This window comes from Callorhinchus milii, unplaced genomic scaffold, assembly GCF_018977255.1.
Source record: "Callorhinchus milii isolate IMCB2004 unplaced genomic scaffold, IMCB_Cmil_1.0 Scaffold12, whole genome shotgun sequence".
Lineage (NCBI taxonomy): Eukaryota > Metazoa > Chordata > Chondrichthyes > Chimaeriformes > Callorhinchidae > Callorhinchus > Callorhinchus milii.
The window spans coordinates 15,786,127-15,811,988 of NW_024704753.1; the positions used below are offsets into that span (position 1 = coordinate 15,786,127).

The 25,862-nt window shown below is 46.5% G+C and overlaps 1 protein-coding gene across 1 annotated transcript; it reads right to left on the bottom strand.

The window, feature by feature from the left end:
- Positions 1 to 13,180: 13,180 nt before the first annotated feature.
- Positions 13,181 to 25,185, bottom strand: klf15 (Kruppel-like factor 15). Its single transcript, XM_007890363.2, has 3 exons — positions 25,091 to 25,185; positions 18,580 to 19,712; positions 13,181 to 13,351 (listed from the first exon to the last, which is right to left on the bottom strand). The coding sequence occupies exons 2-3, from the start codon at positions 19,590 to 19,592 to the stop codon at positions 13,183 to 13,185; spliced, it is 1,182 nt and encodes a 393-aa protein (XP_007888554.1). The 5' UTR covers positions 19,593 to 19,712; positions 25,091 to 25,185; the 3' UTR covers positions 13,181 to 13,182.
- Between the last annotated feature and the right edge of the window lie 677 nt (positions 25,186 to 25,862).

The window sequence follows — 25,862 nt, forward strand, 5'->3', positions numbered from 1 at the left end:
TTGAGGGAGCTACCAACTTGTGTTGAAGTGTTTTGCACTCCTACAAACTGGGTCAAGATTGACCCCCAACCTCATTTCAGGGAGGACCCTAACACACCTTTACATCAGTCAGGGCTGGATTCAAACCAAGGTCCCAGTTCGGAAAGGATAGTCTTGTTCCACTGAACTATTCAATCCCCTCTGACAGTATTTAAAGAGCAGTTTCTGAAGGTAGCGTAATGATTAGTGCACTCGCCTCGCGAGCGAGAGGATCCTGGTTGATTCCCGGGCAGGGCGAAACCTTAGGCAAGTTTCCTTTCTCCGCACGCCTCTGTTTACTCAGCAGTAAGTAGGAACCTAGCAGTAAGTGGTTAGTCGATTGGCAGATTGCGTTCCAGGGGGTAATAATCCCCTCCAAAAAACATGTGTTTGTGGGACACTGCTGTGCGCCGTGGCAAATGCAAGGATTATTATTATTATTATTATTAAGAAATCGAGTTGTACCAATAAATTATTTCTGGTTGTCAATTATTTGCTTAACATTGAAAACTCAGAACGATGCAGTGATCTGGGGAAAGGGGGCTTGAAAGAATATTTTAACAATTTGATCACCTTTCAGTCCCTTAAAGTAAGTATTTCTTTCTCTGCTTCAATCTCTTGTGTCAGTCTCGATCCCAGCCACTTTTATTTGGATGCAATAAAGCAAATAAACTTAAAGAAGACCGGGACTAATATTTTCCCATAAGAAGGGAATTTACAATTCAGTGTGACTGTAGACACTTTTCCCAGCTGCAGAGTGAATACTCTGCCTCAACTCTCAGTGAATGTGAACAAAAAAACCTTCACAACATTCCTGGCAATGGACTCGGAGATTATTTTTTGCTGCCAGTAATCAAGCTGGAGGAGAGCAATGCGTTTCAAGAAAGATGCCAAGCGAGTGGATTCATCCAAGATTTGCATGTCCCGGAGTCAGCAGCAGAAACAAAGATGTTTTAACTGACTTGGCAGAAGTGATACTGAGAGACAGGTCAACAAAAGTACATTTACAGTCGAGAACAGGGCTTTTATTACATTATTTATGCAACAGTCACAAAAAGTGTTCTCCCATGGCTTTGAGACGTCTCGAAGACGTGATAAGGTGCTATATCAAATGCAAGGATTATTATTATGATTACATTATTTGACGAATTCTGATCTATCAAATGAGTGAGTGAATGAGTGAGTGAGTGAGTGAGTGAGTGGGTGAGCAAGTGTGCAAGCAAGGGAACACGTGAATGCCACGTGAGTGTGAGTGAGTGAGTACATGAGAGTGCTGGGAGTTTTGTGAATGCGAGTGAGTGTGAATGAGAGCGCGAGTGGGGGTGGGTTGGGTGGAGGGGGAAACAATACCACATTGTGCATTTATCTTCCGAGCCACTGGCTGAATGATAATCACTTGCGTTGTGTTTTCTCTTCAGGGATTATTAATACATCGCTGTGATTTCAGGCTGCCTCTTTTCCCTGTTTCTACACACCACGTAAAATGGTTTTAAACATACACAGGATTCCCGCAGGGAAGATTAGCAAACATTATCTTGTCAAATCCAGGCCAAGGATATTCAAAGCTAAAACACGACTGGCTACCAACCCCCCCCCCCCCCCCCCACAACCCCATACACCAATATATAAATGAGCCAAGCACTCATGACTCTTCTAAACTACAACAGTTCAATCAAATGTAAAGATTGGCTTCACTGAAGTGTGTCGAGCTCAACTGGATTGAATTGTTTGTGTGAGGAGCCAAGGGGAGTTCTGGTTGTCAAACAGCGGAGCGTAAGGGAGAACTTTGAGATCAAGGTGGCCAGAGATGTACCAAATGCAAGGTTCATTAATATTATTATTATTATCATTATTACAATGACTTCTGCTGGCAAGTGCATGGGTCTGAACGTTGGATGAGGCCAGGAATGGGCTCAGCTGTGGTGCCCCTGTTGTTAACATTAGGATTTTAAACCCTTGCAGATTTGTGAGAGGTCAAGGCAGGTCAGGGTTGATGGAGGCCAGCCCCCCCCTCCGCAATCTCGAGATCTTGGGAGAGAAGAAGATGCTGCAATGCATCTTCATTCAACACAGATGATTGGAGTGTGGAGTACTTGGAGCTTGGGAGGAAGAACAGGAAAGTTCGCACAAACCATGGGCATCTGAATATCATTACAGTAAACCTCACATAAGTCATATCAGTAGGGACAAACAATTAATATGGCTTATGCAAAGTATGAGTTATGTCAAAGTTGAATAGGATATAAATTCGTGAACGGGACTTGGGCAGAATTATGACTTAATAATAATAATAATCCTTGCATTTGATATAGCGCTTTTCACGTCGGGCGGACGTCCCAAAGCGCTTCACAGGACACACTGTAAAGTGAATTGACTGTATATTTGTGGGCGAACTCGGCAACCAATTGCGCACAGCAATGTCCCACAAACAGTCGTAGATTGAAAATGACCAATTTGTTATTGTTTTTGGTTTTGGAGGGATTATTATTAGGCTCTGTGTGGAGTAAGGAAACTTGCCCAAGGTTTCGCCCTCTGCCTGGAATTGAACTCAGGTCTCTCGCCTGCAAAGCGAGTGCTCTAACCACTGAGCTGCAGGACTCAAGACCATTATACGATTAGGCCATTTTACGATTTGTACAGATCAGACTTACGCAAGTTTTACTGTATCTAACGAAGACGGAGGGGTTTGCCATGGAAACTTGGATCTAGCAGGGTAAGTCTGTGAGGAGCATTACAGAGACTGAAAGTTTGCCAGAGCTTTCTTTTCACACGTTAGCTGCAAGCCATTGTGCTTTCCTGATGTAATCGGGTGAGATTTTCCAATAATAAACCACAGATTGAACTCCAACCATCTTCACTGTAGAGCTGATCAAAGGGCAAACATACAATGTCCCTCAACAGGGCATGTTGAAGTGATGGGAGGAGAAGCTTAACCCATGGTTTGGATGCTGTCTGATCATTCCTGCTCCTAACTCTCTGAAGAGATGACAAAGTGTTCACAAAGTGAAGAAGGCCCTTTGGCCCATCTGATCTCATCTTTCCAGAACATTCACCTTACCTTTCTCTCATCGTGCCATCAATCTGTTTTTGCCTTTTCGGCAAACTGTTCCAGTCGTTAATTGCCCTCTGCATAAAGAAATACTTCCTAGTTTCTGTCCTGAAACTGTCCTTTGCGACTCTAAACCCATGTCCTCTTGTTCTACTACTTGATGCATCCTAAGTACCGTTTCAGGTTGACATTTTTAATCCCATTTGGATCCCATTTAATACATCTCTGAGGCGTTTTCTCCGAAAACTGAAGAGCTCTATCTGGTCTATTCATTGCTCGTAACTCATTCCTAGAGATGGGGATTGTGAGAGATCAGTTCATTTGCTTCAACTGCACTTCCACTGACTTGCGGAGTCCTGTAGCTCAGTGGTTAGAGCACTCGATTTGCAAGTGAGAGACCTGAGTTCAATTCCAGGCAGAGGGCGAAACCTTGGGCAAGTTTCCTTACTCCACACAGAGCCTAATAATAATCCCTCCAAAACCAAAAACAATAATAAATTGGTCATTTTCAATCTACGACTGTTTGTGGGACATTGCTGTGCGCAATTGGCTGCCGAGTTCGCCCACAAATATACAGTCAATTCACTTTACAGTGTGTTCTGTGAAGCGCTTTGGGACGTCCTCCCAACGTGAAAAGCGCTATATCAAATGCAAGGATTATTATTATTATTACTTCGATACATGAACGGTGAAAAAAGTGGAATAAATCTGGAACGTTGGAATCTACAGAATGGAGCAAGAGAGAGAAACAGATTGTATAAAACTGGCCCTGCCCGTGAGAAAGAGTTTATCCCTCCTTCGGATGAGACGTTAAACCGAGGTCCCATTTGCCTGTCCAGGTGGATATTAAAGATCCTGAGGGTTGTTTGAAAAGAGAAGGACGTTTGTCCCTGTATCCTGACCAGCAATTACCCAAGTAAAACATTGACCGCTCACTCCATGGCTGTTTGTGGGAAACGGCTGTGTGCAACTGGCTGCCACGTTTCACAAAATATACACTTTAATCCACTTTACAGTATATCCTGTGAAGGGCTTTGAGATATCTCAATGCCTTGATCAGGCGTTACATCAAGTGCAAGGATTATTATCATTATATATCATTATATCATCTGCTGTTGAATGGGTGAAGCTGGGTCTAACCCTAGCCTGGGAAGCATTGTCCCAGTAGAGTCCTGTGGTTAGAGCACTCGCCTCGCAAGCGAGAGACCTGGGTTTGCTTCCTGGCAGAACGAAACATTGGGCAAGTTTCCTTACTCCACACTCTTCTGTTTACCTAGCACTAAGAAGGAACCCGGTTATGAGTCGATTGGCGGATCGCTCTTCTGGGGGTAATAATGCCTTCAAAAAAAATAATAATTTAGTCACTCAGTCCACGTCTGTTTATGGGACACTGCTGTGCGCTGCCTTTTGCCCACAAAATATACAGTCAATTCACTTTACAGTGTATTCTGGGAAGCGCTTTGAGACGTCTCGAAGATGTGATAAGGCGCTATGTCAAATGCAAGGATTATTATTATTATTGCTCAGAGTCTGAACAGCGAGAGGTTTCACAATGTTCATGGATTGCTGGCAAATAGGCAAAAGCCTGAAAGTGTCCGATAGAAACTGGAAGACCGTCAGCTGGGGGCCAGACAAGTACCATTCAGTTCTGTGGCTGTAGACAGAGTGATGAAAGGCGAAAGCTAAACACAAAAAGATTTCTAATCTCAGCATTTTCCTAAGCTTTTTTTAATTAATTTCTGGTTTCTGGCCAGAGAGTTGTAGTGTGTCGTGGATTGCACTCTCTTCAACAAATCCAGGCAACTCCTCATCAGAAAGTCTTTCTATCAGTGCTTCTTCTGCATTTATTTGTGTTATATATATTTACACCCTTCCTCGGCCCCTCTGGGAATAATTCCTTCCAAAAAAAAAATTGGTCACTTCAATCCACGACTGTTTGTGGGACGCTGCTGTGCGCAATTGGCTGCCGCGTTTCGCCCGCAAAATATAGAGTCAATTCACTTTGCAGTATATTCTGCGAAGCGCTTTGAGACGTCTTGAAGACGTGATGAGGCGCTGTATCAAATGCAAGGATTGTCATTATTATTGACTCATACAAAGGCTGGTAGCTTCCATTTCCTTTCCCCACCAAGTGGTCTTGTATACACGTGTGACAATCGGGGGGGGCATCACCACAGCTGAGCCCAATTCTGGCCTCACCCAACACTCAGACCCTTGCACTTTCCAGCAGAAGTCATCATAATTCCAATGATGAACCGATGTATCCTGCTTGGGCAGCATATCTACACACAGCAACGCACCAACCCTTCCCGCCCCGTAAACAGCCACAAAGTGAACGACCAACCCCTTCCTAACTGTTAGCCAGGACACCAGGAGAAATCCCCTCTCCTCGAAACGTGCCAAAGGATCCTTAATGTCCACCTGAACATCCAGCAATCAGCCAACACAGCACATGCTAGGCATTATGTAAACAGGAGCTGAATGAAATATCAACCCAGTAATAATGATGTTGATACTCCCTTAGTCAACAAAATGAGTCAAGGGCAGTCTGTGGAGCGCATTCCGCTAGTCAAAACAAGGCGTAGGAATGTGTCACATGCACAAGAGAACCAGAGTTGCCAGCTATAAATTATTTCATGTGTAGGCACCCGACTAAAGCACTTAACTATAAGAACTTGCATTTATACAGCACCCCTCCAGCAGGGTAGAGTCCCAGAGCGCTTGACAGAGAACGACGCCCAGCCGGGGGAAGGGGGGAGGTGACCGTAGGCACGGCCGAAGAGGAAGGTCTTCAGGTGCAACCTGCAGGTGGGGAAGGAAGGGACAAGGTGGAGGGATAGAGGAAGAGCGTTCCAGAGTTTCGGGGCATAGTGGCTGCAAGTGCGGCCACTGACGGTGGAGCAGAGGGCACGTGGGACGTGCAGAAGGCAGGAGCCAGTCGAGCGGAGGCAGCAGATCATGGGTTGGGGAGTAAACAGTTAGGGAGAGGTATGAAGGTAGCAGGGCATGAAGGAATTTGAACAGTTTGTACTACTTCAAGGCAGTCATTCCAGTTTAGCTTTAGGAAACGGTCCCAGTGCTTGCACTGAGAGTGAAGCTCCCATACTGTAGAGACACTCCTGATATAATGAAGGTCCGGTATAGGACTTTGCCCTGAAAGCCAACGGTGGGGTTTCTTATGTGACAATGGGATAATTTCCCTGTCTATGGAATGACCATTCACTCCTCAGAGAGGCATAAACGTACTCAGTGAAGCCAGATTCCAGAAACCATCCCCATGTATTTCTATATATTTTACTCTTTATTCTTCTCCTCAAAAAAAACGTGATCACTCAGTCTATGACTGTGTGCGGGACACTGTTGTGTGCCATTGGCTGCAGCGTTTCGCCCACAAAATACACGGTCAATCCCCTTTACAATGTATTCTGTAAAGCGCTTTGAGACGTCTCAAGTACGTGATAAGGCGCTTATATCCAGTGCAAGGATTATTATTATTTATTATTATTATAAAACACGTCTGAGGAATCAGTCTGGATTCTGATGGGCATTTATTCCCGTCACAGCATAAAAAANCTGTCTTGATTACCAGTGGCCCCTTAGCCAAAGCCAGGTCACGCTAATTGGTTCATGTTACATTTAAAGACCATGAAAATATGAATGAAAGAACATACCACCTGATCTTGTTTCAAGTGGTGAAAACTCCAATCATTGCACTTTACACAAGATTCGATCTCCTGGATGAGTTCCAGGTGCCTTTTCCTCACATGGGCCTTTTCCAACACAGATAACATTGACACAACTGTTATTTTGAGCGTAAAGAATGAAACAGTGCAGTCAGTCTTATGTCACACCCTTGCACAATACTCTCCAGCCCCTTGTGCAATGTTAAAGCAGGAGCAGGATTTGCGTACTATTGCGCAACTTGCAAAGAGAGTCAAGGATAGATTGGCAATGGGCGATCTCTCCATACGTCCGATTTCATATCATTGCTTGTATTGCAACTCAACAAACAAGAAAACAATGTGTTTTGCACCCAGAGCTCTACTCTCTTTCTCTCTCTCCCTGAATGTTGCAAGGCAAGCTCTCACGGCTGCCTGTTATTTCTAAGAAGTTATTGCTTCCATCTCAACGCAACGGCATGTTTCAACACCTCTCACAATCATTGCTTTGCAGACTTTAGTAAACCCAGAAAAGGTCAGATCTGTTTTGAACCAGTTTGTCACACGTGATCGTAGCGAGGTCGTCAAATCCTGCTTAGCCTCTTTCCCATAGAGCAGAGAAGACCACTTGAAGATCTGGGCAATCGTGAATTGCCTACTTGCGTTGTCTTCCCTTAGGCCCTAATCATTTAAGTCTCCCTGTTTCACAGCTAACGAGTAGTCGTACAACAGAGATGCAGTGGGTTAGTGAATTGCTGTTCCATATCTGCTCCCTAACCAACAACTCCCCCAACTAAAATTGGTCACTCAATTCACGACTGTTTCCAGCACGCTGCTGTGTGCAATTGGCTGACGAGTTTCACCTACAAAATACGTTGCAGTATATCCAGTGAAGCGCTTTGGGGCATCTCAACCCACGTGATAAGGAGCTATATCAGATGCAAGGATTATTGTTGTTATAACAATCACTTTGTTTGAGATCATCCAACTCAGCACAGATCTTTGGTCTGTATGGCTTAGTTCCTCAATGAGCCTAAAACTTGTCAAGTCATCCATAACCGTGCAGCAAGACTGAACAGTTTGTACCAATTAATCACATCTATTTTATCTCCTGTTATGAAGAATTAAATGATTAGTCAGTATAGTAAGATCATCTTACTATAAAGACACCATACACTGTTTGCCAAAGTGTAACAATAGACAAATAGCCTGTATAGCTCTGTATTGATCATGGCATTTGGTTATTTGACTCCCAATTTTTCTTCAATTGAACTTCAAAGTCTTTCACCGGTATTGCTATGGAAACACATGGAACCCATTACATGTTAACTCTGAAGGCCAAAGCTTTATCTTTGCTCAGCTCACACGATGTTAATGTTTAACATATTAATCCCAGTCTCCCCTTGTGTACCTCATGCTGTTTTTGGCAAGCCCAACCATCTCCTTTAATTGCTTGTGCTTGTGTCCATGTGTCGACACGTTAGGAGAGAGGTTAGAGGGGAAGGAAATTTAAAAGGTTTACTTGTGTGTCTCGACTATGCCTACTCCCTGCTTGTTGGACTCCCCAACTCTTCCCTCCACAAGCTGCAGATCATCCAGAACCCTGCAGCTCCTGCACCAGGCTCCGTGTCCCCATCACCCCCCATCCCTCAGAGCGGGTTGTTAAACGTATACCGGATGATGGATGCACTTCAGTCAGGAAATGTTTGATCATCTGACCTTTCACGCTACCCCATTGCACTCTCTCTTGCTCAGTCTGCTCTGCGATTATGGATCCTGACAGCTCAGGAGGTTAGCTGCTTTCTGTCTAAGCCTTATGTCTGTATCAGGCCTTATATGATTCGGCCACAAAATATCTAATCAATCCACTTTACAATATATCCTGTAAACGCTTGAGATGTCTCTACGGCACGCTATGTCAAATGCAAGAATTATTATATACAACATGTCAATGCACCCGATTATTTACTGCGTCTTCATTTCCTTCTAATCCAGATGAAGGGTATCAATTCTAGGGCATCTGCTAAATAACTCCATCCTTTACCCAAGCAACTATTCTCCACTTCTGAGCCTAAAGAGAGAGAGTTTTCAATAGAGTTTAATATAGGGTGAGAAGAGATCATACCAATGCCTGGTTGGTTCCACGCTCAAACATTCCTACAGTGGATAATGATGGATGCAGGAAACATGTCTGATTTTCCTTCTCAGCCTAAGGGCACTGAACCCTATGCTTCGGTCCTTGCCGAAGCAGATTCAATTCAAGTGTAGTCAGATTAACTTACATTAAAGTCACGCTGAAACCAGTCTGATATAGATCAATGTTAAACAATTCCAACTCCAAAACAGCTTCAAGACAAAGTGACCTCAGTCCATTTCCTCAGACATGACAGTGCGCAGATACAGCAGGTTACACTGATTAACATCAGAAACCTTGCTAACAATCAGAGAAATTGCTTCCTCAGCAGTGCGGAGTTTCATCCTGTTTGTCCTCTCAGTTAGTTAAATGGGACCTGTGCAATCTCGGCACGTAAACTCACTGCAAAAATCAATATGGTTTATAGAGACTAATACATTTCCTAATATCAATAAAACAGGAGCCCAGTCTCTTTAACCCATCCCTTTAGAAAAGGTCAATGCCATTGAAATGTTTTATCCTGAGCCTAACAGTAACATTTAGACTTGATTCATGTTTTTGATTCAAGCTTTCATCCTGCTTCATTGCTCTGCCCGGTGAAATCTGAATCCACTGACAATTTTGAGCATGGCGATAGTTTGGCATTTTTCCCCGGTCTTGTTCTTTTATCCTTACACAGATACTTGATACCTGGAAACACTCGTGTTATAAATAGAGAGAACCCAATTTTGAAAGCAAGAGGCGGAAGAGATTCAGGCAAATTCGAGTGCGTAAAGTAGGTAAGGAAGGTTCTTCAGGTCAGCAGTATGTAGGTCAGCGCTCCTGTGTGCACTGCGCTGTCTCCTGTATCTTGGTTGATGATCCTTGGTGTGAGATGTTAAACCGAGGACCCGTCTGCCTGTTCAGGAGGACATTAAAGATCCCGTGCCACTATTTGAGAAAAGAAGGGAGTTTCCCTCTCCCACTGTCCTGGCCGACAATCCCCCAAATAAAATTTGGTCACTCGCTCCATGGCTGTTTGTGGGACATTGAGGTGTGCAATTGGCTGCGGGATTATACCCACAAAATCCAGAGTAACTCCACTTTATAATATATCCTGTGAAGCGGATCGAGACGTCGCAGCGACGTGATAAGGCTCTAAATCAAATACAAAGATCATTATTGTTATTTCGCATAATGGAAAGGGAGCGTAAGAAAGTCCTTATCACTTGGGCGTCTTATAACTTGGGCGTCCTGTCTTGATTGCAACTCAATGGCCGGGACAGAGGTTTGAGCCGGTTTGCAAAGGCAGCCTAATCTGCTTGAGGTTTGTGACCTAACACTGGCCGTCCAGCAGCAGATACTCCATGTGTTTCTCATTTGCTGACCCTGTAATTCATACTGGGTGTAATTCATACCGAGATCATGTGGATCTCCAAAAGCAGCACGTTAAACTGGAGCCCCTGCCCTGCAATATGGGCTCGAATTTTATAACTCATTCTCTAGATCTGCTCAATACCTGCTGCTACTTTTCCTGCTTTTAATATACCTTTTTGTCCCTATTGATTCAGGAGGGACACGATCTCGCAGGGACATTTTTTATCCCCCCCTCCCGGGGTTCTGAGCTGACAATAATTGTAATAATCCTTGCATTTGATCTGGCACCTTACTACGTTGTTGAGAATTCTCAAAGCACTTCACAGGATGTACTACTGTAAAGTGGAGTGACTGTATATTTTGTGATTCACAAAGACTCCCCAACTCAACACAGTCCCCCACAAATAGCTCTGGATGGGGCTCGGCTGCCCTTGTTTGTATAATTGTGCCCTTGCATCTAAGACCCCTTTAGCGCTAACCAAAGTTCACCAACCCAAGCAAGCGCACTCCCGCTTTACTGCCCCAATCTGTTATGCCAATCCACTGCCACCTCGTGCCAACAAAAAGAGGTTTAGCGTCTCTTAAATTCTCGATTTAATGTTATTTTTGTAAAGCACATATATTTTTTTTCATATAGAACAAAGAAAATATACAGATTTGCTTTGAGAGATATGTACATTTGCTTTACAGTTTCACTGCTGAAATTTACATAATCACAGAGATTTTCTTTAGGTTAATAAAAGATACTTTGTATATCGGTACAGGTTATTCACATGCATTCATAGGATGCAAGACAGGCCTGTTCATGTAAGACCACATGTTACATTAGAAAATAATGCATCGTGTCAGAATAAGGATACCACCACATACATATTTCCGTTCTGTAAAGGTATAAATTAGTCATTAAAAGACATGTTGATGTTTTACTTCAGATCTGTAGTGATGTGGTTGAGGATTACTTTGTTATCTTGTGGATCTATCACTGGACAAGGGCTAAAAAGTGATTTTGTTGCATTGTATCTCTAATAATAATTATATTAATTATCCTTGCATTTGAGCCATCTTAAAGCGCTTTGCAGAATATACTGCGAAGTGAGTTGACTGTACATTTTGTGGGCGAATGATGTGAAATTTACGTATGATCAATTTCTCGTCTACAAATCAATATGCTTATCGATCAAACAGTTAGAAAACGTAGGGTTTACAGTACTAGGGTGAAACTCAATTGGTTGTAACCTAATTGTAGTGTGTGTGTGTGTGGGAGGAGGTGTGGGCAGGGCAGAGCTGGGTTTGGGAATTATGGCAAGAATTCTGAGGCTCATGTTCCGGATGATTACAATCAAAACTGTGTTCACCACTGGGATAGAAATACCACCTGAGTTACAGAGCGTCCAGAATTTGACCAAATTCCTAAACCCTGACTTTAACTTTAAAGCCGACTTTCTGTAAAATACGACAGAAAACGGGCTTTCAGAGCTTTTTAAAAAAAAACAATTTGCCGAAACATGCGCACTCTGCAACGCTCCTTCGAGAGAGTAAATCGAGACTTGGGCGGAATTTTACCCACCGTGGCGTAAGACACCAAAGTAGAAAAGGAATAGACTCTTAACACCACAAACGTTTATCGTTCTGATTTACATTCAGCGGCCAAAAAGCATTTAAAATCCTCAACCAAGCATAATTATAAAAGGCTTAGGTTAGGTTCCTGTAAATGCCATTGGGCTTCACATTACACTGACTTCGGTTTGAGTCCTGAGAGAAGTGCCTTTCTTTCCACAACGAAAATACAATGCATCACATGCAAGTCCGTAACATTTCCTCCGGGTTTCCCTGCTGGTTCAGACCCGTCTATGTATATATATATTTATATATTAAAAATAAATCTACTTTTAAAGCGACTTTCTCCGGCCGCTCCTCAACAATAATGGGAGGAATTGAAGGTTCAGAACCTTCCCAACTTGATCCCAAACTTTTTCTTGATCATTCCCAGGTCTAATTGATCCTGGGATAAGGAACACTTTTGCATTGCCAATCTGCTCGCAATCCAGGGAGCGTCCTGCTTGGTATTAGGTGGGGGGGTAGGGGGTTACATGGCTAATGGGGAACATGTGGGGAACATGTGGGGAACACGCTAGTGGAGGGCACGGTTAGTGAGGAACATGGCTATTGAAGGCAGCCCAGACTTAGACCAAATTGCTGTCTGGAGCCTGATTTAAACAATGCTTCTCAAAGAGCCACCGATTAGGATGTCACAAAATTTCCGAATCTCCGCAGCCGGTCACACTGGGCTTTCCCGAGAAGCTCTGGGACGGAAGATCCCTCGTCTCCATGACCTCGCTGGACCACGGACGGAGGTTGTGCAAGTTCACAGAAGCTGTCATTCTTCACAATCAAGTCACTTATTTTTGGTACATCAAAAAAGGAACACCTGCTGCCCAGTTTATACTCTCCAAACATTTTGGTGGTAGGTTTTAGTCCGGATCCTGGAAGCGGATGACGTTATAAACAGCGCAGTCACACTGCTCTGGTCTGAGGTGAGGACACTATAGGATTCCAAAGGCCCGACGTGGAAAATAGGTTTACAATAACAAGATCCCGATGTGATGACAGTCGGTGTGCGTAAACTCACTGAGAAGGTAATGCAGGTTGATGGGGGCAGCTTGTCGGGGGTTCATGACACTGGGAGATGGGGACTTGGGGAGGGTGGAGCGGCAAAATCCACCTCCACTCGGCTTCCTTAGACATCACGTCTCAAGTTCCCTCATGACAGGGAGGAAGATGAACACTGTTGATGGCTGATAAGAGTTCGTCACTGAAGCACGGCTCGGGTGGCGATGAGATTCACACGGTTGCCGCGAAGCAATAATTTATAAAAGAAAAAAAATCTCTTTTTGTATATTTCTATATACATTTGTATATATATATATAAAAAAAACACACAAACAGAAAGTGCCGGTGACAGACAGCTAGTTCACGGGTCTGATGGTTCTGCTGGTTCTTGGGAACCGGTGCACTTTGATGTGCTTGGACAGGTGGTCGCTCCGGGCGAATTTCTTCTCACATATGGAACACTGATAAGGCTTGATTCCAGAGTGCGAGCGCCTGTGCCTCGAGAGCTCGTCCGACCTTGAAAATCTGCAACAAAACATTGTCAGGTCAGTGCCCGCTGACTGGGTTCAACAGCAACGACCGACTGGGTTCATGTGAGCACCCTTTCACGTCAGGAGAATGTCCCAAGGCGTTGGACACTGAAGGGTTAGCACCTGAGTCAAGAGTGGTGGAGGGTGGGGGGGGGGCTGGGGTGGTGGTGGGACGGGGGGGAGGGGGGGGATATGAACGAAGGCGCAGTTGAAGAGGAAGGTCTTGAAACAGGCCTTGAAGCATGCAAGGAAAGGCTGGGCGAGCAGGGAGGCTGTGTGATGGGAGTTCTAGAGGGTCGGAGCAGAAGGGCTGAAGGCCTGATCTCTGATGGTGGAGCGGGCAGGAGGCCAGGACATGGAGCAGGAAGCGGGCAGGTTGTTGGTAAGGTTTTGGGTGGTCACAGAGGTAGGGCAGAGCAAGAGCGTGGAGAGCTAAATTCAGGTTAACAAGCAACGGCCTCCGCACTGTTACAGTATGTATTAAGATGGAGACCCTAGTCCCTAGCCCTCTAACAATAGGCACAAGTCCTGCCATCGATAGCCTCCGATGAGGGACAAGGCGAGGTGTAGCAGTGTTGAGGACTTTGCTGCAGCTCACAGGCTGCCCCAGGATGAATCACAGGAGAAACCCCCGATGGGATTTCCAGGCAACGACACCGAGTTCAGGAACGTTCATCACTCCTGCCCTCTCCCAGACACCCTTTGTTTATCATATCTCGGACTCGCTTTCCTGGGGTCGGGAAGGGGGGGATATAATAATTTCGGTCGCTCAATCCACGACTGTTTGCAGCTGTGCACAAAATTGGCTGCCGCGTTTCACCCACAAAACATACAGTCGATTCACTTTACAATATCCGTTCTGACGAAAGTCAACGACCGGAAACGTTAACTCATTTTCCTCTCTCCATAGGTGCTGCCTGACCAGCTGGAGTAGTCCCAGCCACTTCTGTCTTTATTTCAGATTTCCAGCAGCTGCGGTAATTTGCCTTTCACTTTACAATATATTCTGTGGAGCGCTTTGAGATGTCTCAAAAACGTAATAAAGGCTCCATATCGAATGCAAATGCAAGGATTATAATAATTCAGTCACTCTCTGATGACTATTCAGCAACCTCTTCCCCCTCTGAAGAGTGTGTACATCAGGAGAGGAAGGGATTGCACTTGGTGTGATGTCTCCTACAGTCAAACAGCTGACCGAGACTCACTGACCTTGTGTCCTGCCGTGTGAGTTCTGTGCACACCGTCACAGCTCCACAGACAATATGACGTCGATTCAGGTAGAGCCTGGTTTAGATCTGGAGTAAATCTAGAGTTACATCCAGATGTAAATGGAGAGCCTGTCACCAGGTAGCGTAAATCAATAATAATAACAATAATAATCCTTGCATTTGGTTTAGAGCCTTGTCATATCATCAAGAATTTCAAAGCGATTCACAGCATATACCGTAAAGTACTGTTTTCTGTTTATTTTGTGGACAAACCTCGGCAGCAGCGTCCCACAAACAGCCATGGAGGGAGTGACCGATTTTCTGTGGAGGATTGTTTGCTAGGACATCGGGAGAGAGAAACTCCCTTCTCTTTTTGAACAGTGCCAACAGGCAGAGAGGACCTCAGTTTAATGACCTCGGTTCAATCCACGACGGTCTGTGGGACGCTGCTGTGCGCAATTGGCTGCCGCGTTTCGCCCATAAATATACGGTCAATTCACTTTACAACATGTGTGAAGTGCTTTGAGACGTCTAGATAATGTGAAAAGTGCTATATCAAATGCAAGGATTATTATTACTATGATAATGTCTCATCCGAAAAATGGCACCTCCGACAAAGAAACATAACCCCCACCCCCCACCCACCCAGCACTGCATTGGTCTGTAATACTGAGGCTTCAGACCGGGTTACAAGCATTTTAATCTTCTTTACTCTGCACGTGAGCGCAATCCCCTTTAAATGAATAAAAGCGAGGCTGACACAAAATAAGCACTTCTTCTTCCAAGAAAGCGGAATCTCGCACAGCAATCGCACAGCTCATTGGAAAACGGCTAACTTGGAGCCCCGAAGGAATCAGGAAATACTCGGAATTCTGGGATCCCTGCCAAATTTCGGGCCGTGGTATTTGAGAGCAGCTTGTGGGAGCCCATTGAAGGTGTGGGATTACAGCGCTGAAAAGCGGAATATTTTACTTCTCGTGACATTGGCCAAGCAGCCAAGGGTCAGATGTGATTCCAGTCTTTAGTGATGAGGTCAGTCACTTTACAGCCTATCCTGTGAAGCGCTTTGAGACGTCGCCAGGACGTGATAAGCCGCTCTATCAAATCCAAGGATTACTATTATTTGTTATCATTAGTATTAAAACAGCCACTGACATGTAACAGTCAGAAACGAGCAGTGAAGAGGAACTCGGTCATTAGTCGATTGGCGGATCGTATTCGAGGATAACAATCTCTCCAAAAAAAAAATAGTAATTTGGCCACTCAATCCACGGCTGTTTGTGGGGACGCTGCTGTGCGCAATTGGCTGCCGGAAAATACACAGTCAGTTCACTTTACGGTATATTCTGTGAAGCGCTTTGAGACGTCTCAACGACGTGAAAAGGCGCAGTATCAAATGAAAGGATCGTTATTATTATTATTATTATTACTAGCAATCGTCTGTAACATCCTGGGTCTCGCACGTCTCGTGCCTGCCCTGAGCCATATTATGTTCGGCACTGGCTCCCACACTGCGGTTAGAGTGTGCGGTTAGAGTCTTGCAATTGGCCTCTGTGCCCAGGGGGCAGTGAGGGGTCCTCAAGGAGTGTGGTTAAGATTTCTCGAGACCGTCAGCGTCAACGCTGAGAATCACATCCGAGACCACCCCCTCCGCGTCTCGCTGCTATGCGCCCTGAAACTCGGGATCACGCTTCCTCTGTCCCTCCGTCTTGCCCTTTCCTTCCCCATTTTCAGGTCGCGCCTGAAGATCTTCCTGTTCGACCGCGTCTATGGTCAAGTCCCCGTTCCCACCACCCCCGGCTCGGAGGCGTGCACGACCACCGACAAGCGCTCTGGGACTATATAAATACGAGTTGTTGTTGAAGTCTGTGCCGAGTTTTCTGCTCTCAGCTGGGGGAAAGTGGGGGGGGGGTCACTGCAGTTAGCCTCAGCAATCCTGACGGTAATACAGGGGTTGAAATCAGCCCCAGCTCCCGTTCACTGTTCACAGACAACACGTATTTCCGTTGAAAACAAATCCAATTTATTGAGAGTGGCCCAGCCTCAACTCGCACAGCTTGCTGTTTCTGGTCACCTGGTTCCTAATTTATCACATGAGCCTGAGAGCACATATCCTCTCCCCTCCTCATAGCAATCTCAATACAACATGGCACACGGGATGGCCATTGACATACATAAACAGCCCCGATATCACCTCAATATTGTGCCTATATAGGAGTTATCACCACCTCAATACTGTCCATACATGGCAGAACCAACACCTCAGTACTGTCTATGGAGGTAGAATTGAAAACAAATTGAATTACAATGATCAAAAGTCAGACTGTTGAGGTGGAACAGGCTGTTACTCTGATCCAGTATAAATCAAGTCTTCACTGAATTAATTTGAGAAGGTCACAGGAGGCCTGAGAAGCCTTGAACAATGCTGGTGTTTAATACCTGCTGCCCACGTAACTCTGGTGCAGAAAGGCCTGTGTTTCACACTATGGAAATGGAGATGCCAAGGTCTAGATACTTGGACATTTACTTCATCTCACCAATGATTTATTCCTGCGTCAACAACTTAACCCAGATTTTTACTGTGTATTTTCCTGATCTCAGGTTTCTAAGCCTTTTCAATCTGATTTACATATTATCGTGGTTTAACAAGGCATCATTGTGCCTGGATCTCTATAATCTCATGTTCTAAGGAGTGTGTGTGTGTGTTCGGGGAGGGGTCTTAATAGTTTCTGGTGAGAATAAACCCCGCAGTACAATAATTCAACACTACTTTAGTAATTTTACTACGGAGGAGCCAAATGAGGTTGAAAATGACATAGACATAGACACCCATGTGCTCTCTTCTGAGGATTAGCCAAGGATGCATTGGGGTAAGGTAACGAAATCTTTACTCTTCCCGTGAGCCAAGCCATGCTGGCCTATGGGAACATGTTCTATTACTAACATGCAAACAAAAAACGTGGAGGGGATGGTTTGGAATATTTTCTTCAATGTGTATCACATAGATGTCATCGTGGGCCATTGACCCAATGGTGCGGTTGATGGAATCATAGAAATAACAGCACAGGAGGCTGTTCAGCCCTTTGAGGCTGATCCGTGCCAACTCACCAACTGAAGCTAACGACAATACTCTCATCTTGCCTCTTTCCCCATGCTCTCTTTTATTCTTCCTCTTCAAACGTTTATCCGATTCTCTTGCAAATGTCATGTCTATGTGTGTCAGCCTTGCTCAGTGGTAGCTCTATCATCTCTGAGTCAGAAGATTGTGGGTTCAAGCCCCACGTCGGCCCTTGGACGTTTACACAGTCTAAGCTGACACACCAATGAATTGCTGGGGATGTGTTGCATTGTTGGAGGTGCCATCCTTCGATTGAGATGTTAAACCCAGATCCCGTCTGCCTGTTCAGGTGGACCTTAAAGATCCCGTGGCACTACTCCAAAAGAGAAGAGTTTTTCCTGGTGTCCTGGCCAACAATCCTCAAACTAAAATTGCCCCTCACTCCATAGCTGTTTGTGGGACATTGCTGAGCGCAAAACTGGCTGCCGTGTTTCACCCACAGATGACAGAGTCCAATCTACTTTGCAGTGCATCCTGTGAAGCGCTTTGAGGCGTCTCAATGACATGATAAGGTGCTAAACCAAATGCAAGGATTATTATTATTGATTTACAGTTCCCTGATTGAATTACAGTACTCCATTCACTTCTGGGACCTGGGTTCGTCCCCAGCCCAAATGGATGGGTCACTCGAAAAGAGAAGGGAGTTTCTGTCTCCTGGTGTCGTGGCTAAACGATCCCCCAGATAAAATCGTTCGATCCCTCCATGGCCGCGCGTGGGACATTGCTGCGCGCAAACTGCCTGCCGCATTTCACCCACAGTCACCGCCACTGTACGGGATACCCTGCGAAGCGCTTTGAGATGTCTCGGCTACATGATAAGGCGCTGTATCAAACGCAAGGATTATTATTATTATTATTATTTATTTACTATAAAGTGAGAGGGCGTGCTCAACTCACCTCCAGCCGCACCCTGGCCAAGTGCAGGCAAAGGGTTTCTCTCCCGTGTGCCTCCTCAAGTGGGCTTTCAAGTGACTGCTTTTGGTGTACATCTTGTTGCATTCCGGAAACGTGCACTTGTGCATCTTGATCAGCTCGGCCGGCGTGCCCTTCGGAAACTTCTGGCTGATGAGCGTGGAACACCCGGGACTCTGCGTGCCGTCAGCCGCCCCCTCCCCCGAGGGTTTGGCGGCGATGGGGATGGGCGCGATCCTTACAAACTGTCGCGAGGAGTTCAAGTTGGAGGACTGTACAAATTGAGGGACCAGAGTGAACATCTGGCCCTGAATGTTCACCACCAGCTGAGCGATTTTAATATCCCCCTGCGCTTGCGGACTGACACCACTGCCCTGCTCTTGCTTGACCTCCTGGAGCTGGAGAATGAGCGGGAAACCTCCCTCGGCCCTCGAGGCCTCACTGGCTTCGTCCGCCGAGTTGTTTTTGGGATTGTCACACTCCGCACTGCGGTGTTTGCTTTGGTCTTTACCCTGCACGGCGGTGGCCAACCCCTGATCGCCGTGCACGATATGTTGGTGCTCGCCCTTTAACTCCATCTCCATGTTCTCTTCCAGAAACTCCTCGATCTCTTCCAGAGTGGGCTGGAAAGGCCCCACCAGATCTTCCATCTCCGTCGCAAAATCAGGAAGCTCCAGGTTCTCTTCCTTGACGACAAATTGATTTTCCTTCCGGTCCCAACAAGGAGCCGGGATGTTCCCTAGGGAGGCCTGGGAGAGCAGGAAATCTATGATGCTCTCTCCGCTCTCCGCGCTTGACGTGCTCCTGTAGCTGGAGCTGAGGACCAAGGAGTCTGGGCTGGAGCAGGAACGCGAACTGGAGCAGTCGCTGTCATCCTCAGACAGTGGGGACGGGAGGGTCTGGTAACTCCTGTTGTCCATCACCATCTCGTTCAGGTAAGCCACCGGCAAACCCATGGGATGGAAACTTTCCCCATGAGGGAGCAGGTGATCCACCATCCCTGGCTCCTTCTTGGAAGAATTTCCCTTGGCCAACAGAGGTCACGAGCAAGGTGGTTCAGCGGCCCGCCCTGCTGCCTCTGCGTCCAAATCCACCTGAGCAACGCACCAAAGTTTCTCCTGATAAACAGAGACACCGTTTAGATTTGATTTCAAAACTCTTAATAACAACGCTAATAATAATAATAATAATCTTTGCACTTGATGCAACGCCTCATCGCATCCTCGAGACGTCTCAGAGCATTTCACAGGGACATACTTTGGCTTCGCGCGAACCGGGCAAGTCGGCCTGTCGTGGTGAGACGGCTTTGCTCTTTCCAGACTTTCTTGCGGTCTGAATCCCAAACTACACCCCGGCTCCAGGTGCGACGATGTTCCGCTCGGGAGCCACCCCCGGTGCGTTAAACGTGGGCGGAATCGGAACCAATCCGGAAAAATTAAGATGCGGTCAAAAATTCCCGGTTCGACGGCGATTAAGGAGAGGAAGCGCGGTGGCCGAGAGGGAGACGGGAATCGACCGAGCTGGTTCTGAGAGCTGCTGAAGGAGGAAGCCGGCCAGCCCAGTGCGGTCTGATGAAGGGCTTTTATTTTAGCTCCCCGATCTGGGCCACTTCGGTTTCAGCTGTAAATCTTGGCCGTGCCAATGATCAAACAGAATAACTGTCCAAAGATTTGCTAACCCTTCCTAGCGCACGGCCTTTAACGGATTAAAGTCCGATCCCGAACGCACTGCCTGTCATCTGGTATTTATCGACTGTAACCATTAAACCGCCTGTCTGAAAGAATTCTACCGCATTGCCATTAACCCTGCACGCCCTGGAGCGCTTGCGAACGGCCTGCGAATTATTAATGATAATAAAAATAATCCTTGCACTCGATATATAGAGCCTTATCACGTCATTGAGAGGTCTCGAAGGGCTTCACAGGACGCACGGGTCGAGTGGGTTTGGTGAAAGAACCCAATACTTTTCCCTGCTCGTTTCTTTACAAACATGAGACGTTTGCTCAGACTGACAAGGCTCGAAATGTAGTACTCGGAGGTTTAATTTGTCATGGAAACACTGCCCCTTTAAGTATCTCCTGGCTCCTTTAATACTCACCTGCTTTATAGAAGGGCCCAAAGCTACTGTACTTCTTTTTAAAACTTTTGTGTTAAAACTCTTGACACGCTCGCGAAACCCATCACCGTGCAAAATCTCTGGGTCAGAGATTGCATCACACGCTCGAGGAATGCTAACACAGGAACTAACGTGACTGAAAAGAGCACAACCATTTAACAGCAGCTGTGCTGTTAAAAACACAAAACATAAGGTAGCAGATTCCTATGCACTCAACCATCGATCTTTTAATTAATTGCTCAGTTCGTTATCTCGCAGGCTGTTGAAATCAAACACTTGGTGTGACCTCAGGCCCATTTCATCACATCCTCTCTGATCGTTTCAGCCTTGCTGTTGGCGTCTTGCACTGAGAACCTTTCTCCTTAAAAAACACGCATTTAGCTGCTCTGGATTTCACACGCGAACTCCTTTTGAGGAGCTTCTCAAACACAGCAGTTCGAGATCCTTATGTAGGTCAAGGTGAACCAAATGATTTACAAGCAGTTCGCTTCCCAATGTCTCTGTGTTTCTTTCTCAGTGACTCTGACTCGAGCGCAAGGCAAGGCAGCCTGTCATTCGATCCCTCTCTTGTGTGTTCTGCGGAGCAAGTGATCCCATGTTGAGGAAATGCCAGTCACCGGTGGAACATACCCATTTTTTCTCCCTCTCACCCCCCCCCCCCTCCCAGCCACCACACACACACACACACACACACACACATGTAAGTGCCTCTGCTTTAAGCAATACGCAGATGTGGACAACCCTGTGACAGTGAGAGCGAGATTAGGATTGTCATTAGGGAAAAAAAAACTTTCCGCAAGTTTGACATTAATCACATCAGCCAGGCGGGCACGCAGAAGTGGTTTAACTTGAACTCCTCGAATTGAGAAAAAAACATTTTTTCGTGGGAAAAACCGGCTCGGGCAGTCCGCAAGCTGTTTCTGTAATAATAATCTGTAATGGGACTTGCGTTTGCTTCACACCAGCCCACACTGATGGAAAGAACGCCTTCATTTGCTGCTCTACTAAGTTTCCTGACGTAAAAACAAGTTTGGCTCAGCCTCAACCCACCTCCTAGTTTTCCTGGCTCACCATCAAGAAAGCACACACGCGCGCAAACACATACAAACACACGTGCATACACTTACACATATGACTCGTGTGTAAAATTTCACAGGTCAGCGTGCGTTGGGTTATGATTCTAAGTGTGGGTTCAAGACCCATCTCAAGATCCTCCTCTTCGATCATGCCTTCGGTCACCCTCCCACCCTCCCCTCTCCCCCTTTACACGCCTCCTGATCCCAGCCACCAGCTCAGGTGAATGCCTGACTGCGAATCCAGCGCCTTGGTACTTCCTCCTGAAGCAAAATGTGCCATACAAATGCAATTTGTTGTTGTTGTTGGTAAAGTCACAGACTTTAACAACAACAGTCTCTTGTCCCACAATCAACACACCAATGTCCTTAATGATACACATTTCATCTGGACTAAGATCCGGTGACTTTCATCTGCGAGAGCAACATATTTTCCATCCTGGATTGGCAGCAGTGTAAGTAACAGGGCCCATCCTGACCAGCAACAACTGCAAGATGTCTTGCAGGTGTCGCAAGAGCTTTAAGACGTCTCAACGACATGATAAGGCGCTATATCAGATGCAAGGATTATTATTATTATTATTATCATAGAGATGAGGACTGGAGGCAACTGGCTTCGTGTGCATCCAGACATGAACAAATTTGCCTGGACCTAATGCAAATTAAAGCTCTCAGAGGGTTAACACGGTTCGGTCCTGACCAGCAAAAGGTGACTTTAAACTGAATGTCGAGCAAACAGACATCGACTCGAGACTGGAGGTCATTGCATCGGGTCTAACACACTCCAAACCCCGGTCATTCACCAGCAAAGAAGGAACTTTGCACAACTAACCCCAACTCTCTCCCCATTCAGAATGAAGCCACTTTTTTTTAATATATAAAAATGTTTTATATCACACGTAACGTGCGTTTAATTCATTATAAACCCCAAATTAAAGGGTTAAAGAGAGAGAGAGAGAGAGAGAGAGAGGGAGAGAGAGGGGGAGACAGTGCATTTTGCACAAAGTACAGTACATCGGTTAGAAACGTCGCAAAAGACTGCATCGTCCTTAAAAAGGATATATTTTGCTCCAACAAAAAAAGAAATCAGTGGAAAACTCTCTCACCAACGCAAACAGTTACAGATTCGCTCAGAAAAATCGTCCCCTCTGTGGGTATATTTTTTGGTGTGTGTGTGTGATGTGATGTGATGTGAGCGATCTGAGTGGATCAGCAAGTCACTTCTTTATATATATACACACACACACACACACATATATATATATACACACACACATATATTATATAATATTAACAATAAAAAAAGTAGACCCATAACACATCCAAAATAGACCACTCGACGCACAAACAGAAAGATACGATTGATAGATCGGAATATTCTGATTGCAAACCCAGTATTGAGCCAATATATAGTACAGATAATATATATATATATGTGTGTGTGTGTGTGTGTGTGGATTTCCAGTTGGTCGGATTAGCCCCAAGTAACTCGTGGCTGCAAATTCCCTACTGCTCGCCTTGAAAATGTTTCCCTTCCCCATGAATCGAGGGGATTGTTTTGCCATTATAATTTTTTATATAAAAAAAACCCAGTTTCCTTATGTTCCCAAGTTCCTCCCTCTTTCTCTCCCTCTCTCTCTCTCTCTCCCCCTCTTCCAGGAGTCACGAGTCTCTCTCTCCCCCACCCCCCCCCCCCCACCCCCTCCCCCAAAACTGGCCCCTTAAATCCATTTGACCGACAGTAACCTTGGGACGACAATGTCAACATTACAATTCAGCTCTTACACACATTTACACACTCACTCACCTCACTCACTCTCACACACACCAGTGTTGTGTGTGAAAACCCTCATCTCTCTCTCTCTCTCTCTCTCACTCACTCACTCTCTCTCCCTCTCCTGACATATGCTGCACATATTGCATTGGTCTCTCCACACCCCCCCCACCCCCTCTCTCTCTGCCCCCTCTGCTCCCCCCCCCCACACACCCCACACCCCCTCTCTCTGCCCCCCCCACACACCCCCACCCCTCTCTCTCTGCCCCCCCACCACACCCCCCACCCCTCTCTCCTGCCCCCCTCTGCTCCCCCACACCCTCTCTCTCTGCCCCCTCTGCTCCCCCCCCCAACCCCTCTCTCTCTGCCCCCCTCTGCTCCCCCCCACACCCCCCACCCCCCTCTCTCTCTGCCCCCCTCTGCTCCCCCACACCCCCCACCCCCTCTCTCTCTGCCCCCCTGCTCCCCCCCACACACACCCCCACCCCCTCTCTCTGCCCCCTCTGCTCCCCCCACACCCCCCACACCCTCTCTCTCTGCCCTCTGCTCCCCCAACACACCCCCACCCCTCTCTCTCTGCCCCCCCACACCCGCCACCCCCTCTCTCTCTGCCCCCTCTGCTCCCCCACACCTCCTCTCTCTCTGCCCCCCTCTGCTCCCCCCACACCCCCTCTCTCTCTGCCCCCCTCTGCTCCCCCCCCCCACACCCCCCCACCCCCTCTCTTCTGCCCCCTGCTCCCCCCCCACAACCCACCCCCTCTCTCTCTGCCCCCCTCTGCTCCCCCCCCACACCCCCCCCACCCCCTCTCTCTCTGCCCCCTCTGCTCCCCCCCACCCCCCCCACCCCCTCTCTCTCTGCCCCCTCTGCTCCCCCCCCCCCCACACCCCCCCTTTCAGTGTTAATCTCATGAGAGAGAGAGAGTAAAACAAGTGACTGAGATACATCCTCAGTCGATACAATTTGGATACAGTTTGGATACATTTTCGATACATTTTGGATTCGCTTTGGATAGAATTTTGGATACATTGTGTCCCACCGATAAACACCGCCACCAACAGCACATTGACGGGTGTTTAAACCTGACAGCGATCGGGAGACTCTGACACACACATACAAATACACCGCCCCCCCCCCCCCACACACACTCACACACACACTCACACACACAGACACACACACACACACACCCACAGACAGACACACACACATACACACACACACACACACAGACACACACACACACACACACATACAGACAGACACACACACACAGACAGACACACACACCCACACACACATACACACAGACAGACAGACACACCCACACACACACATACAGACAGACACACATACACAGACAGACACACACACCCACACACATACACACAGACAGACAGACACACCCACACACATACACACAGGCACACACACACACAGACAGACACACACATACACACACATACATACATACACACACACACACGTCTCCAGCTTTATATCTAAATAAAACACATCTTACACGAGCGACCTACCTGCAGGGAAGAATTTGCCCTTGACTGCTGGCTGTTGCAATCGGAGCGCAGTGCAGTGCAGTGTGTGTGTGTGTGTGTATGTGTGTAATGTAATGTATGTGTGTGTGTGTAATGTAATGTGTGTGTGTGTAGAGTTACTATATTCATCGCTCACATGACACACAGGGACCTATGTGAATAAAGAGGCGAGTGGAAGGCTCGACCTCAACTACTGGTTCTATTGGTTCTGCAGCATGAAGGGAGGAACATTTGTCCCACTTGCCATCAATGGCAGTCTCTCCCTCTCCCCCCCCCTTCTCTCTCTCTCTCTCTCTCTCTCCCTCCTTCTCTCTCCCCACCCCCCCCCCCCTCTCCCTCCTTCCCCCCACTCTCTCTCTCTCTCTCTCTCCCTCTCTCTCTCTGTGAATACATCTTTATTTCCTTTATGTTATTGTGTTTGGACTCGATCCACAGTTCTTACTGATTTGCCTGCGAGGGATTTGGCCCCAGTGATGTGTTTACATTATAAGATGCAGAGAGATCTTATAAGATCAAGGCGATCGCATTCAAAGGGTTTCTCTCTCTCCCCCCCCACCCCCCTCACCCCACCACCCCAACCACCTTTAAATCTCTGCTCACGTGAACTAAGAGTCTCTCACAGTTGTCTCTCAAGAGAATGTTTTGATGTGTCAGGATACGAGTTAAGGGATGATTGGCGTAGGATTTAGGACCGAGATCCCATTTGTGATTTAGCCGTTTATCCGATTTATAAATTACGACGAGTGCAAAGAAA

What these genes read in the sequence shown, in the direction of transcription:
- klf15 (XM_007890363.2), bottom strand. Translation starts at nt 19,592, where the DNA reads ATGGTGGATCACCTGCTCCCTCATGGGGAAAGTTTCCATCCCATGGGT. An exon ending in TGGCCAGGGTGCGGCTGGAG is followed by an intron (nt 13,352 to 18,579) that starts GTGAGTTGAGCA and finishes GTTTTGTTGCAG; the next exon opens with ATTTTCAAGGTCGGACGAGC.